The 16,273-nt window shown below is 45.5% G+C and overlaps 1 protein-coding gene across 1 annotated transcript in view; it reads left to right on the top strand.

The window, feature by feature from the left end:
- Window positions 1–4,147: 4,147 nt before the first annotated feature.
- LOC144275303 (uncharacterized) overlaps window positions 4,148–16,273 on the top strand; it is a 97,394-nt gene continuing 85,268 nt past the window's right edge. The window contains exons 1-3 of the mRNA XM_077834517.1: window positions 4,148–4,286; window positions 8,265–8,369; window positions 8,663–9,998. Coding sequence (XP_077690643.1) covers window positions 4,148–4,286; window positions 8,265–8,369; window positions 8,663–9,998 — 1,580 coding nt within the window. The remainder of the gene's footprint in view (window positions 4,287–8,264; window positions 8,370–8,662; window positions 9,999–16,273) is intronic.

Raw genomic sequence — 16,273 nt, 5'->3', positions numbered from 1 at the left:
TCCCTTGGGGCATGCGTTCGAACTGATAGAACCCTAATGGGCAGATGAAGGCTGTCTTCTCCTTATCTTCTTCTCCCAGAGGGATCTGGTAGTACCCACTTCGAAGATCCAACACAGAGAACCACTGGCTTCCCAGCAAACAGTCTAAGGCATCTTGCACTCAAGGCACAGTGTACTGATCGACCACAGTACGGCTGTTTAGGGTGCGGTAGTCAATACACATCTGGATTTTCCCATTCTTTTTACAGACTACCACAATGAGCGAGGCGTATGGGCTGCGGGACTCTGTAATGATGCCATTCGCAGCCAGCTCCTGAAGATGATGTCGCACATCTTCCATCTCAGAGAGAGCAATCTTCCTAGATCTCTCCCTGAAAGGTCGAGAGTCATGTAGTCTGATATTGTGTTCTACTCCTTTTGCACATCCCACTCATGCAGTGAGAACACCTTGGATCTTTCACAAAGTTTCTTCCTCAGGCGATCTTTCCACTCCTCGGACACTGGTGAATCTCCAAAGTCAAACTTTGCTGGGTCTATCATCAGAACTTGAGTTTCACACTGGGGGGTTACAATTGACTCGGGCTCAAAGAGGTCTGCTATCTTTTGTCCTTGCTTCACAAAAATATCACGACTCGTTTCATTAGCAATCAGTATAGTCACCTCTTCCTGGTCTTCAGCAGGTAGGGTTATGACTCCACTAAGAACCAGCACTCCTTCAGGGAGCCCTCCCTCGGTCGGCTGCTCTACCACTGCTAATGTTCTCTTACTGCCTTTCAGGCAGGTACCCAAGACAATCCACCGGGTTACTCTCGACTGATAAAAGAGGTCCGAGAGGAGGAAGAGAGGCAGGCAGCTGGTGAGGTGTGGGAGGTTCAGCCACCCCAGGCAACTGCCCACAACATCCATACGAACGCCCAAGGCGCTGATGGTGAATCCTCAAGAGGAACTTACCCAACGAGTGCAGGTCCTGACACAGAAAGTGGCTAAACTAGAGAATACTATCGATTCAGCAAAGACTTCAGGGTACAAGGAACCCCCGTTACCACGGTCCAGAAGACTACATTTAGAACCTCTGCCCCACCCCAGCAACACGGGAAAGGGCAATCCTTCTTCTGCTACCGGTGTGGCCAGGGTGGGCACATTGCTGCCAGGTGTCAGAATGCAGAGAATCCCCCGCTAGTATACCAAAAGCTGAGGACCACCTGGGGAAAGTCAGGAAATGGCCCCAGGGCCTGGGAAGGGAGCCGCCTAGGCCTGCAGGGTTTGGAGGCTCCCCTGCGAAGAACCATGCCACCCGAATCCCACCAGGATTGATAGGACCTCGAGCTGAGGTCACTGTAAATGTTGAAGGGACAGAATGTAGAGCAGTGCTTGACACGGGATCCCAAGTGACTATCATATTCCAGTCTTTCTACCAGCAGATGCTTATGCATCTGCCTATACAGCCCTTGACAGGGCTTGGCCTGTGTGGTCTCAGCATGGATGAATACCCTTCTCAGGGGTATGTCATTGTACACCTGGAATTCCCAGAAGAGATCGCTGGGGTAAGACAGGAGGTGGACACTGCAGCTTTAATATGCCCTGACCCTAAAGGTGTCTCTGATGTGTCCGTGCTAATAGGGACCAACTCCAGCCTCTTTAAGGTACTTGCAGATTACTGCAGACAGCGAGCAGGGGACCAATACCTGAATACCTTGGTGATAACTTATAAAAACAAATAATTAAAAACAGTGAAAAATCAGTTACTGTAGGAAAAGGGGTCCGTCCAGCTCAGGCAATAGCAAGAGCAGATAGGTCAAATTTGCGAAGGTTGCATGGATCTGAATCTTACCTCTATGTCAGCTGACAGAATTAATTTAAACATACACAGACACAAAACACAATTTGTGTGTGTGTGTAAAAAATATTGACTGAATCCTCAATACAGTCTCCTTTGGGCAGCTTAGTACATCATCTCAGACAGAGACTAGCTGCCTTATCTGGGCAGGGGGCTGCACTGCGCATCAAACCATATGGAGATACAGGGTGCTGCTGAGAGCGTCTCCCACTTCCTGAGCCCCAGCTCCAGCACCCTGCCTTTGGTTTTATATATCTGGCCCTCTCCTTCCTCTGCCCTCGCTACACAGTGGCCACATCCCACCCCTCCAATTTGCCCCTTTCTCCCACCTTTATGTCTGTTTTGCAAGAAGCAGTGTCTGCCGGTAGCAAAGGCAGAGTGAGGGGAGGGCAGCAGTTGCTACTGCTGCTCAGCAGATGAGGGTTGAACTTCCTGGGTCAGACGCTGCAGCTGCTGCAGCCTCCCTCACCTCCTCCATTGTGAGCCGGGGCGGAGCCGCTGCCCAGCGGGGTGTGTGCGGGGAGAGCCCTTCCCTAGCGCCCCTCGGGGCCCAGCCGGGGGGACTTTCTCCGGGGGCTGGAACCAGCCCCGGGCTCTGCCGACACCAGCCCCTGAGCCGGAGCCTGCAGGTGAGGGGAGAGACCCGGGGGAAGGGCCGGGGCCGGGGGGGAAAGTGACTCTGCACCAACAGCCCCTCCTCACCCCAGCTCTGCTCCCGGGGGGGGGCGGGGGTCTGCGAGTCCCGGAGCTGCTGCCCTCCCCGACCCCCCCCCCCGCCTCTGCCCCCCTGAGCGCCTGCAGGAGCCGAGCCAGCGCCGGGAGAGCGACCGCTCCGGGCCGGGCCAGGGACCGAGTCTCCCAGCCCGAGGGGAGGGGAGATGGGGCAGAGACTGGCAGGGGCAACGGGATTTTTTTCCTGGACAAGCTGAGGAGCAGGGAGAGGAAAAGCCAGTTCCTGCCTCTGCCTAGTCTCCGCGCTTCTGGGGGGATGCTCTGCCCTGGGGACAGTGTCAGGGGGAATCTTTCAAAGTGGATCCTTGAATCTTTACAGCTGGAGCACAGAGTGACACTGACAGTTACTGTTGGCTGCACAATTTCAGACTAAAGGAGCCTCTTCAGTTGCTTATAACATCCTCACAGTTACTAGATGCATCTGGCCTCTCATGTAGTCTGGCAATTGCTATGTTTATCTTTACAGTTTCTGTCCTCTGTGAATTTATTTTGGAAAGTTTGATGAGAAGCCAATTAGCCTGTTAATGAAAAGGGAATGGGAAAAAAAGCAAGTTACAATTTTACCATTACAAAAAGGATTGTTTCCTTTTAACCAGTTCTAGCGCTTTAAGAATTTCGACTAGACATTTTACATTGACAAAGAAGGAATTCCTATGTCAGACACAGTTCTCTCTCTAGTCTGGCAAAATCTCTTTTGCCAGAGACTTTTTAGAGAATGTAGGCAACAGCCACAAATGTGATTCATGGGAGGGAGAAAAATCCTTACATTGAGAAACATCAAGAGCTCAATATGTTTAGTTTATCATGAAAAATAAATATATTGGAAGACTGGGAGGTGACTTGATTACATTGTATGAGTACCTTCGGGGACAGAAAATAGTGGTAATAAAGGGCTAGCATAAGCTGGTATCTGGATGCTGAAGCCAGATAAATCCGATTAGAAATTAGGCATAAATTTTAATAGTGGAAGTGATTAATCTCTGGAACAAATTACCAAAGAAGTGGTAGATTCTCTGTTTCTTGATGTCTTCAAATCAACACTGGATAACTTCTAGAAAATATGTTTTGGCCAAACATAGGCCTTTGAGGAGATGCAGGGTTAGCTGGGTAACAGTTAATGGTCTCTGACATACAGAAAGTCAGACTAGATGATCCAGTGGTCCTATCAGACCTTAAACTCTATAAATTTTAGGATCTCATTCCACAAACACTCACGTGTTTAATATCAAACTTCTGAGTGGTCTCCTGGATTTCACTTAATCTCTGTGACTGAGAGGATTTAAAAATATCTCTGTGGGTTTAGTTCTGGTAGGAGGAGATGGGTCTGTACTATAAATAAAGTGATGAAGGATGGGATCTTTAAATACAGGAGCACAATTTAGACACCTAAATCCAAATGTAGGCCGCTAATTTAGCATTCCCCTAGAATGGTAGAGAAAGTCTGGGGGAAATCAGGGTTTGAAATGGACTAAATCCCTTCTGAAACTTCCGAGTCACACTTCTTGCCCTGACAGGTTGCAGAATAACATCCACATTTCGCTCCAGGTCATCCAGTCCATGGAGAGACAGGGAAGGGAAATGGCTGCAGTGGAACTGGTGACCTTCGAGGAGGTGGCTGTGTATTTCTCCAAGGAGGAATGGGCTCTGCTGGACCCAGGTCAGAGAGCCCTCTACAGGGATGTGATGCAGGAGAATTATGAGACTGTGGCCTCACTAGGTAAGGATTCCTGTCCTCTCTGGTATTAGAAGCTGGGGGCGGGAGGGCTGAAAAATAGCTGCGTTGTCTTCTGTGCAGGGTTCTTCAATGATTCTCCCCCCCCCTGCCCATGCTTCAAGGGGTCAGTCTGTATACTCTCCAGCTCCTGTGTGTGAGAGACTGTCCCCTCCACATGCCCTCACACAGGACAGCAGAGTCAGGGATATAACAATGGTGCTACCCTTCCATAACCAAGGTTTTCAAGCGAGACAAACTCACTCTCTCTTCACGTTCCTGGGGTTACTTCTGTCCTCTTGGGCCTCTGAGCACTTTGTGACCTCAGAGCTGGCCAAGTGTCTCAGCTTTGCCTAAGTGGCCAGATTTTCAAATGAGCTTTATCTGCATCTTGCCTACGTTCTGCCTCAGCCAGTTGTTTTAGCAGGAGGTACCAAGGTGTTCTTCCCTCTTCTAGTAGTCCAGAAGGGCATGTACCAGTGTTATGGGGCTGTGGCCAGTTTCTGCTAATGCTTCTTTCTTGTGCCAGTGTGCTGAATTCTTGCAAGGAGGCTGTTGTTCCTGGTGTCTGTCCCTCACTGGGGTTGATTTGTGTGAAATTATGATTTCTCTCAGTGAGAGTCATTGAGCTCTGCACTGAGTGAGGGCTTATGAAGTAATTTAAAATCTGGGAGTACTATTTGTGGAACATCACTAGAGTAGAAAAAAGTGAGGAGGGGTCTTGTGTTTCAGGCGCTGCACTTGGAATCAGAAGACCTAGGTTCAGTTTCATGCACTACTACACACTTGAAGCTCTTGTAAGTCTCTGAGGCTGTGACTTTCAAAGATACCCAAGGGAGTTAGACATCCAGCCCCTGCTAACTGGGTTGTCAGGCCACTTTGAAATTCAATTTTAACCTCTCTGGTCCCACAAGAATGAGCTGAGGTCTGGAAAATCTGCCCTTGAGTAAAAGCTTTGCTTCACTACCGTGCTAAATCAGCACCACTGCGATTGATGCTCTCCCATTGACATAATTACTTCTCCTCAATGAGAGGCGGAACTTATGTCAGCAGGAGAGCACAGACACTGCATTAGGTCGATTGTAAGTTACATTGCTCAGCGGGCGGGGTTTTTCACACCCCTGAGCAATGTAATTTACATCAACTTAAGCCATCGTATAGACAAGACTTGAGAGACTTATGGAGCTCAGTCTATTAAGTTCATCCAGAAGAAGGTTGAGAGGTGTTTTGAAGACATAGGTGCCTACATGAAGAGAAAATTTCTGATACCAGAAGGTTCCTTAATCTAGCAGCCAAAGTCAGAATGTGATTCAATGAGTAGAAGCTGAAGATGGGTGAATTCAGGCCAGTCATAGTCAATGGAGTACATTACCCAAGGGTGTGGTGGAGTCTTCATCATTTGGATGTCTCTTTCTAATAAATATAGTCTAACTCAACCACAAGATATGGGATTGATGGAGCAATCTTTGGGTGAGATTCTCTGGCCTGTGTTTGATACAGGAGGTCAGACTAGATGTTCATAATATTCCTGTCTAGCCTATACATCTAAAAACATATGTTTGCAGATTTGTACATTAGTTGGAAAGCCAGTCAGTCCTGTGGCTGGTCTCAAGGCCCAATTCAGCAAACCATCGCTAGTCACAAAGCACCTACGCAGGTGCTTAATTTCATGAAAGTCAATGGAACTCAAGTGCTAAATTTAAGAGATTTGCTTGACTGGGCACCTGGGAGATTATAAGGATGCGGTAGTTGAATTTGTTGGGATGCATCTTGCATCTAGGGAAAATATGACTTGAGATCAGCAGAACAAGGACAATGGACTTCAAAAAGCAGACTTAGAGAATTAGTAGGTATGGTTCCATGGGAAGAAAATCTAAGCAAAAAAGGACTGAAAGAGAGCTGACACTTTCTCAAAGAGACAATATTCAAGGCACAGCAGCAAACTATCCTGATGTGAAGAAAGGTAGGAAAAATAGTCAAGAGGCCAATATGGCTGCATCAGGAGATTTTTCAATAACCTGAAAATTGAAAAGGAATCCCACCAAAGTGGGTACCTGGAGAGGTTGTGGAGGATGGAAATGAGAGGGTAGTAGGAGCATGTAGGGACACGACTGGAAAGGCTAGGGCACCAAATGTGTTGCACATAGCAAAGAATGTAAAAGGCAATAAGAGGTTCTTTAAATACATTAGGAACTAGAGAAAGATGAAAGAAAGTGTTCTCTACTTGGCAGGGAAGGAGAGCTAATAAAAGGCAACATATTTTGCTTTAGTCTTAACTAAAAAAGTTAATTGTGACCAAATGTTAACCACATCTACTATTAAGAAGGAAGGCACACAAGCCAGAATAGGAAAAGAACAGGTTAAAAAAATACTCTGTTAGATTTATTCAAGTTGTCAGGGCCCGACAAAATTCACCCCCGGTACTTAACCAACTAGATGAAGCAATCTTGAAAGCAGGATCAATTTTCTTTCAGAACTTATTGAGGAGAGTGAGGTCCTAGAGGACTGGAGCAGGGCAAACATGGTACCTATCTTTAAAAGGGGAACAAAGAGGACCTTGGGAATTATAGATGAGTCAACCTAACTTTGATACCTGGAAAGATTCTGAACCAAATTATTAAACAGTCAATTTGTAAGCACCTAGAGGATAATGAGATAATAAATAATAGCCAACATGTATTTGTCAAGAAAAAAACATGTCAAACTAACCTAATATCCTTCTTTGACAGGGTTACTGGCCAAGTGGCTTGGAGGAAGCACTAGACATGATTTATCTTAATTTTAGTAAAGCTTTTGAAATCGTTCTATATGACCTTTCTCATAAGCGAACTAGGGAACTGTGATACAGTACTACTGCTGAGAAGGAACTCTGAGTTATAGTGGATCACAAATTGAATATGAGTCAAAAATGTGATGTAGTTGTGAAAAAGGCTAATATGCTGAGGTGTATCAACAGGAGTGTCATATGTAAGACCCAGGAGGTAACTGTCCTGATCAACTCCGCACTGGGGAAGTCTCAGCCGGAGGACTGTTTCCAGTCCTGGGTGCCACATTTTAAGAAAGAAGTGGACAAATTAAAGGGAGTCCAGAGGAGAGCAACTAAAATGACAAAAGTTTCAGATTTTGTCATGGATATTTTTAGTAAAAGTTACAGGCAATAAGGAAGAATTCATGGAAACCGGAGACCTGTCCATGATTTTACTAAAAATATCCATGACAAAATGGGGAGGGAGAAGGCTCCAGCACCCATCGCTGCTGGGGCTCTGGAGTTCCCCACCGCCCATGGTGGTTGGGCAGTCTGGGGGACCCACCATTCCTGACACTTGGAGCTCCAGGGTCCCCCCACCACTCATTGCTCAGAGCTGCGGGAGGCCCTCACTGCCCACGGTGGTCATGAACTGTGGGGTTCCCTCACCGCCCATGGCGGCTCGGATCTCCCCCCACACTCAGTGGCCACCTGGATCTGAGCCACCAAGGGCAGTTGGGGGACTCCACAGCTCCGAGCCACCGTGGGCTGAAGTCATGGAGGTCTCTGGAAGTCATAGATTCCGTGACTTCCACGACCTCCATGACAAAATCATAGCCTTAGACATAATGAGACATAATCCCCAGCCCAATAAGATCACAAGGTATCTTCCACGTCTGGCTTGTGTTAGGGAGTGACTTGTGTGTGTTGGAAGAGGGTGGTATATTTGGCAGTGATGGAGACTTGATTGTACCCCATATGTCTAGAGAGCAAAATGATTCTGCTCATCTCCCTAGAGAAATATGTTATGGCAATTCCCTAGGCAGAATGGATGAACCCTTGGTCTAGACCAGCGTGTCAAGGGATCTGACTGATTTATAGCTCAATTCTTGTAGTGTGGGGGTGGGGAGAGGAAGGACCCTTTCTGGGTTGCTTATTCAGCTCCTGGATCTGGAAGTAGTAACAGCACTCACTTAATGAACAAGATCAGCACTTATTTCCTTCCCCCACCGATGCAGGATTTCCAGTTTCCAAACCCAGTGTGACCTCCTGGCTGGAACGAGAGGAGAAACTGTGGGTCCCCAGTCTCCAGGAATGGGGGATTCTGAGAGATGCCTACACAGGTGAGGAATCAGAAACCAATTATTGAATCCTCATGGCAGATGTCACTTAGGCATTTTCATCAAGGCTGTCTGACCCTTCAGCCCCTGCCTTCATCTATATTTGAAGGATAGGTCCCCTCCTCTCTCTCTCCTCTGGGGCAGGTTTTGGAGGTGGGTAGGGTTCAGCTGCTGATATTTCAATCTCCTCAGCAGTTACTTTGGTTTGTTCTGCCCTTTGCTGTTCCTCTTTCTGAGGTTCCCTTTCTCCCTGGCACAGGGAATGACTTGTGTCTGGATTCTCTTTGTCTCAGCAGGTGATAGGATGGTGAATGAGAACAAGGAGGAGAATCAGGAACATCCTGAGCAATTGGAACCGCACAGGACATCAGGAAGATCTGAAGGGGAGGCTTCCCAGATTCCTGAGCATGGAGATGCTGCCCCTCTGGCCTGCACTGACTTTTGCATGCAAGAAAACCAGCCGGGGCAGAGACAGTGTAAATCCTCTGACCAGAAAATATGGATCAAGAAAAACAAAGACACTGTTCAACAGAGAATCCCCATTGGTAAGACACCCTACACATGCGGTGACTGTAGGAAAAGTTTCCGGTGCAGATCACAACTTACTAGACACCAGAGAACCCATACAGGAGAGAGACCCTACACATGCCTGGACTGTGGGAAAAGATTCAAACAGAGCTCAGCCCTAATTACACATCGTACAGTCCACGAACGAAAGAAGACCTATAACTGCCCTGACTGTGGGAAAGGCTTCAGTCGGAGCTCAACCCTTATTCAGCATCAAAGAATCCACACAGGAGAGAAACCTTATGAATGCAGTGAGTGTGGGAAAAGCTTCCGTGTGAGCTCAAATCTTCTATCACATCAGAGAACCCACACAGGGGAGAAACCCTATGAATGCCCTACTTGCGGGAAAAGCTTCATTCAGAGCTCAAACCTTCTATCACATCAGAGAACCCATACAGGAGAGAGACCCTACCAATGCAATGAGTGTGGGAAAAGCTTCAGTCAAAGTTCATCCCTTATTAAGCATCAGAGAATTCACACAGGAGAGAAACCCTATAGCTGCCCTGACTGTGGGAAAAGCTTCAGTTACAGTGTAGAACTCAATGATCATCAGAGAACCCACACAGGGGAGAGACCCTATAAATGCAATGAGTGTGGGAAAACCTTTAGTTGCCTCTCACACCTTCGATCACATCATACAACCCACACAGGAGAGAAACCATATAACTGCCCTGAATGTGGGAAAAGCTTCACTCGCAGGTCAACCCTTACTACTCACCAGAGGATCCACACAGGGGAGAAACCCTTTAAGTGCTCCGAATGTGGGAAAAGCTTCCGTGCAAGCTCAGCCCTTTCTGAACATCAAAGAATCCACAGTGGAGAGAGACCCTACAAGTGTCTTCACTGTGGGAAAAGTTTCTATAACAACTCAGCCCTTTCTAATCACCAGAGATCCCACACAGGTGAGAGACCTTACACATGCAATGAGTGTGGGAAAAGCTTTAGAAGCAGCTCACACCTTCTGTCACATAAGAGACTCCACAGTGGTGAGAAACCCTATAAGTGCACTGACTGTGGGAAAGACTTCCGGCACAGCTCAAACCTCAGTACACATAAGAGAATCCACATAGGACACACACCCTAGAAATGTCCTGGCTAGGATTGGGCCAAGTGAAGGACCTTTTCTGATTCCCATGAATTTTAAAGAGTCAGGCCAGGCTGTAGTGGCTATGTAACTAGGACATGAAATGTTTATTAAAGCAGAAAATGAAAACATCTTCCTGGGACAGAGCCATGCAGAGCAAGAGGCTTAGATAAGATTTGCACATTGTAACTGCATTTGATTTATGACTTCTCAAGAAACTGTGAACATCCTCCTTCATCTCCCAGTTTTACTTTTGATGTTCTCACAGGGGTAGTCAATTATTTTTATCAAGGTCCAGATTTCTTGGTCAAAGTATAGTCAAGGTTCAGGCTTCAGAGCAAATAATAATAATAAAAAACAACAATAACAAAAAGATTTTTGGGGCCCATTCAAAAGTGTCTGGTGGCCCGGATTTGGCCTATGGTTGACCTATTGACTCCCCCTGACCTAGAACCAGCTTCATTTTATAGAATGTGACTTCTAATTTATACTTGATAGTGTTTTAGACCTCGATGCTCCAAGGGACTGAGGTGCTGTGACACTTGAGGATTGCAATACCTAACTTTTAGGTACCTAGAAAATCACAGATACCACGCTGGGATCCACAAAGCCTGAGTTAGCAGGCTAGGCTCCATAGAAAATGAATGGGGTGATATAGGCATTTTAGATTGTGATTCACAAAGGCCAGCAGGTGGGGAGCCACCAAAGCTAGCCAATGGGACATGCCAATGAAAGTGGTGTGGTCTAAGCCCCATCCCTCTCACAGAGATAGGCGCCTCCCTGGTCTTGCAATTCATGATGGGGCATGTTCTGTTAGGCATGTTCAGAGGCCATGTAACTCAGCACAAAACAACGGGGGATTGAGGAGGAGGAAGACAACATTCTTTGTAACCTTTAGCACAGATGTGGAAGATCCTTAGTTCAAGTCCCCCCTCCACCTGATGAGGTAAAAGAATTTGAACATGGATCTGCCCACTCTCAGAGTAGTACCCTAGCCACAGAGCAAGTCTGGCTGTGGGACTCACTCGGTCTATCCCAGTAAAACAGTTCCACTGTATATAAATACTTAGTCATTGGGCCAGAGAAAGAAAGTGAGACTAACTCAATAGTCTTGTGGTGAGATCACCTACCTGTCAGGTGGTAACCTTGTCTCCAGGTCCTTTGCTCTAATGACTCCTTACATTGACGTTATCCTAACTTCCACCATGAAGAAGACTGCACACCGAACAATGGAACGAAGGGTGAGAAATTCTACCTACTTAAAAGTGCAGAAAGATTTCAATTCTTATTGCTAAAATTCTATAGGGAATTTCTGTGCTTTAAAGGAAGTCAGAATTTGACCTTGGAGAGAATAATTATTGTTTTCCTAGAACACTGAACCCATTGGAGTTGAGTTCTTTTCCATTAAACCAGACTCTTGGGCTCTTAGGCGCTCTTAATTGGAAAATACCAAACTCATATAAACCTAACAACTTACTTCCAACTATAAAATATTTCCTAATTTCAAATGGTGCAAAAGAAAAAAGAATTTCACTAGCAATAGTGATTTAAAAAATCGAGCCTTAAAGCAGTTTAAGATTGGGGGAAATACTCTGAAGAGCATAACTGGGCTAATAGAATTTGAAAATGACAACATTGTAACTGAGGCTTTGTCTACACTAGCACTTTTGTCAGCAAAAATTGTGTGGCTCAGGGGTGTGGGAAAAAAACACACCCCTGACCAACATAAGTCTCACTGACAGAAGCATCAGTGTGGACAGCACTATGTCGGTGGAGACGGTCTCCCGCCGACGCAGCTACCGCCGCTCATTGGGGGTGGTTTAATTATGCTGGTGGGAAAGCTCTCTCCCGCCGGCATGGACTGTCTATACAGGAGACATTACAGCGGCGCAGCTGCTGTGGTACAGCTGTGCTGCTGTAAGGTCCATAGTGTAGGCATAGACTAAAACTGAGCTGGTGCTGATTAAACCGCATGCTTTCCACTGTAGCTGCCAGAGTTATTCTTCACACCTTGCGTCTGTAATGTTGATGTCACTTCACTTAGTTTACTGCTTAATAGAGCTACCCTTCAAATCTTTTTGGTTTGATGAGAACATAACTAAAGTTCAGCTGTTCTTATTGTGTTGTTATATTTTTATGACAGGTTTCAGAGTAACAGCCGTGTTAGTCTGTATTCGCAAAAAGAAAAGGAGTACGTGTGGCACCTTAGAGACTAACCAATTTATTTGAGCATAAGCTTTCGTGAGCTACAGCGCACTTCATTGGATGAAGTGAGCTGTAGCTCACGAAAGCTTATGCTCAAATAAATTGAGCTGTAGCTCACGAAAGCTTATGCTCAAATAAATTGGTTAGTCTTTAAGGTGCCACAAGTACTCCTTTTCATATTTTTATGGAAATTCATTGTTTGATTACTTTTTGTTCTCTTTCAGCTCAGTTCCTAACTGTAACTGCTACTGAGAACTTGTAACTTTGTTGTTCACTGTTCTACTCTGTCCTGTATTTTACACTTAACCCCTGTGACTGTTCTGTTTTTTACAAGTGTGAGTGACAATTACTTGCAAGTCCTTTGATCTCTCACTCTTGTATCATTACTCTGTATGTGTGAGTGAGGAAAGCTGTCTTCTAACTTCAAAATCTCACTACAATCTTTATTTGTGTGTGTTCTATACTTCAGAATACTTTTATGCTAATTTCAGTTGTGCTGTGTATTTTTAACTACAGAATAATATAATGTGTTAATACCTCACACTACACAGTAGTCTCATTCCAATCTTGGTTTATGAATTTAACTAATTCCTATTTTCTTTGTCTACTTTAAATACCAAAAGCAGGGTACTTTATGATAGTTCTCTTTCTATATATGAATATTAGTGTTTTTCTGTGGAATTATCTTGAACAATCTCTCTCTCCTCTACCTATTAACTCAAACACCAAAATCTCCCCCTGCAGTACACTATCTGCCTATCAACTTTCTAAGAACACTCCCTAAACCTGCTTGATTAACTTTAATTTGAAAACTTTGGTTACTCAAATTGCTTTCTGATATTTCATACTTATAAAATTGCCTACTAATTCCATAAAATCTGAGTTAATCCCCTCTGTTTTACACTGTTGCAAGGGACTGGACTAGATGACCTCTCGAGGTCCCTTCCAGTCCTGTGATTCTTGAACCCCCAGCTTTTGTATGTTTCATTGCAGCCATTTCTAGCTAGAAACGTATCTAAACAATGCTGAATTTTGAGCTATAATAATTATATACATTTGAATTTGCCTTCAGAATGATCCTTAGCTTCACAAAGTTACTTTCTTAATACAGAAGTAAAAAGTCATTGTTTTGCTAGCTTTTGTTAAATTTACACTATATTCAATTTGATGTCCTATCCAATTTATCTAGTTTTGTCCAAATATGTTTTTAATTAATTTAAAAGATTTAATATCAAATTAATTAGTTTTAATCTAGTTATGTGATTGAGTTAATATTTGGTTTTCTGATATTTCTGTCTACTTGTTGAATTCTGTTGTTAATGCTTAGCTACTAGTGAATTTTAATTAAGTGAATATCATTGAGTTAAATGCCCATAGATGTTTCAGTTTTATACTCAGTTTTGTAACACTAGTCCATCCTATATAGTTAACCGAATTTGTTTTAATTTCCTTTGTTTTAGAATTTCAAGTTTAGTTAAGAGGTTGTTTTAACAGTTACTACATTTTATCAGCCAATTTATTTACTTTTTTTTTAATCTGATGAATCTCATTCACATAATCTTTGTTCATTCAATTGCTTGTTGGTTCCTTCTCTTATTTTTGCTTACTTAAATAAGTGTTTCTTTATTTAAAGTCAATTTCAATTGTTTATTTTGGGACATCCCTTAGTGTATAGAAAAAAGAATCCTTGGTAAATTTTTATGTGGTTACTTTCTGAGCGCAGTCTGATTAATAATCATAATAAATAATTCCATTTTTTGGTCTGATTTTCCTGAACTCAACATATGAGAAGCAAGTAATTTATGATTATATTAATTTTCTCCCAATTATGAATTTTGATAATTATTTAGTAATTTTACTTTGAAAATTACCTGTCATCCAATATATTTAGCTTACCCTCTGCATCCCTGTTAATAAACCATTTTTCTGTATACTTGGACATGAGAAAGGTGCTATATAGCTATACCCCGAGTAGCTGCAGAAGTGTAGTGGAGTTGTAATTTGGAAGACTGAAGGGAAGGAGGAGAAACCTGCTGACAAAGCTAGAGACTGTTGAGCAATGCCTTTATCTTGTGATAAGTGCTTGGTGTGTTCCTCACAACATCTGTGAGAGCAGATGACTGGGAAGTAGAGGTGGAGGGACTTGTCTGGCTGTTCGTAAGATCCAGAAATGGGCCTTTACAAGGTGACCCAAGTGGTAAGAGACACGGGGTCAGGGATATGTTGTGCTCCTACTTTGATGGCAGAGTGTAGTAGTATAAAATGAATGTGCTTTAACTAAGGAAAAGAATTCAGTGACTCTGTGAAGATTTTATTAATTGATTTTATGAGGGGAGCTGTACCTCAGTGAAATTTTTCAGCTGAGTTGTACATGATTAAAAAAAAAGTATCCATTTAACACAACACAGGACAAATTTCAAACCTATGGACATGTGGCAGAACATACCCAAAGTGATGAGTGCACACATGGCTATGCTGGTGGGCTCACAAAAAGGTGTAGGTGGAAACTGTTCTTCTTGTCTAGGTGGAAGGAGTGGAATGGGCAGGGCCTGCCATCTGAGAGAGTGAAAGGGGGTCCCAGTATCCTGAATTCTTGTCCTTTGTGTTCTTGTAGCACTGGTGGAGACAGGCCCGCCGATGGGGGTGGAGCAAAGGACGCAAATGTCCAGGGGCCCAGGAGCCCCTTGCCACCGCCAGCAGCGCAGCAGGGCTAAGGCAGGCTTCCTGCCCGCCCTCACTCCGCACTGCTCTAGGAAGCCGCTGGCACGTCGCTGTGGCCCCTGGGGAGGGGGTCTCTGCACGCTGCCCCGCCCCAAGCTCTGACTTCCCAGCTCTCATTGGCCGGGAATGGCAGCCAATGGGAGCTGCAGGGGCAATGCTTATGGGCAGCAGCGCACGGAGACCCCCAGGGCCCCGTGCCTAGGAGCTGATGCCAGAGGGGATGTGCTGGTTGCTTTCGGGAGCTGCCCAAGGTAAATGCTGACCCCCTCCTGCACCCCAAACCCCTGCCCCCACCTAGAGCCCGCACCCACACCCCCTCCTGCACCCAAATTCCCTCCCAGAGCCTGCACCCCTCCCACACTCCAACCCCCTGCCCCCGGTGGGGGAGAGCGAGCGACGGAGAGGGGGGATGGAGTGAGCAGGAGGTGGGGCCTTGGAGAAGGGGCGGGGCAAGGGTCTTTGGGTTTGCGCAATTAGACAGTTGCCAATCCTACTGGGCGGACACGTGGAAGTCCTGGCTGTGCTGGAAGAGCATGCCCAGCAGCACAGCCAGCAGCTTGCTGGGTACCAGCACCGCACAAATGTCAGGTGGATCATGTCCATGCGGGCGCAGCTTGTGCGTGCGTGGGAGCCCATTGACTGTGCTGCCTTGGGGCCCAGAATTGCTGTCAGCGGGCTTGGCTGGAGATTTCTTTGGTGCAACATTGAGCCATGTCTTAGGAATGACCCTTCTCCTGCATGTGCTCTGCCAGGCGTGCACAGATCCTGGCATTCTGCTGACACGTATTCACATGGACAGGCTTTAACTAGGTTCATCGGGGGAAGGATGAAAGCCCTGAGGTAAGTGGGCAGGTGGGATACTGGGAGGAAGCACAAGCAGGACAGCGTGAGAAGGGAGGGCTCCTGCCTCATACTGAGAAAACGGGATGATCAGCGAGTTATCTCAAGTGCCTATACACAAATGCAAGAAGCCTGGGAAACAAGAAGGGAGTACTAGAAGTCCTGGCACAGTCAAGGAATTATGATGTGATTGGAATAACAGATACTTGGTGGGATAACTCACATGACTGGAGTAGTGTCATGGATGGATATAAACTGTTCAGGAAGGACAGGCAGGGCAGAAAAGGTGGGGGAGTTGCATTGTATGTAGGAGAGCGGTATGACTGCTCAGAGCTCCGGTATGAAACTGCAGAAAAGCCTGAGAGTCTCTGGATTAAGTTTAGAAGTATGAGCAACAAGGGTGATGTCATGGTGGGAGTTTGCTATAGACCACCAGACCAGGGGGATGAGGTGGATGAGCTTTCTTCTGGCAACTCACAGAAGTTACTAG

Source organism: Eretmochelys imbricata, chromosome 14 (genome assembly GCF_965152235.1).
Source record: "Eretmochelys imbricata isolate rEreImb1 chromosome 14, rEreImb1.hap1, whole genome shotgun sequence".
Lineage (NCBI taxonomy): Eukaryota > Metazoa > Chordata > Testudines > Cheloniidae > Eretmochelys > Eretmochelys imbricata.
This window is presented reverse-complemented; position numbering and strand designations above follow the sequence as displayed.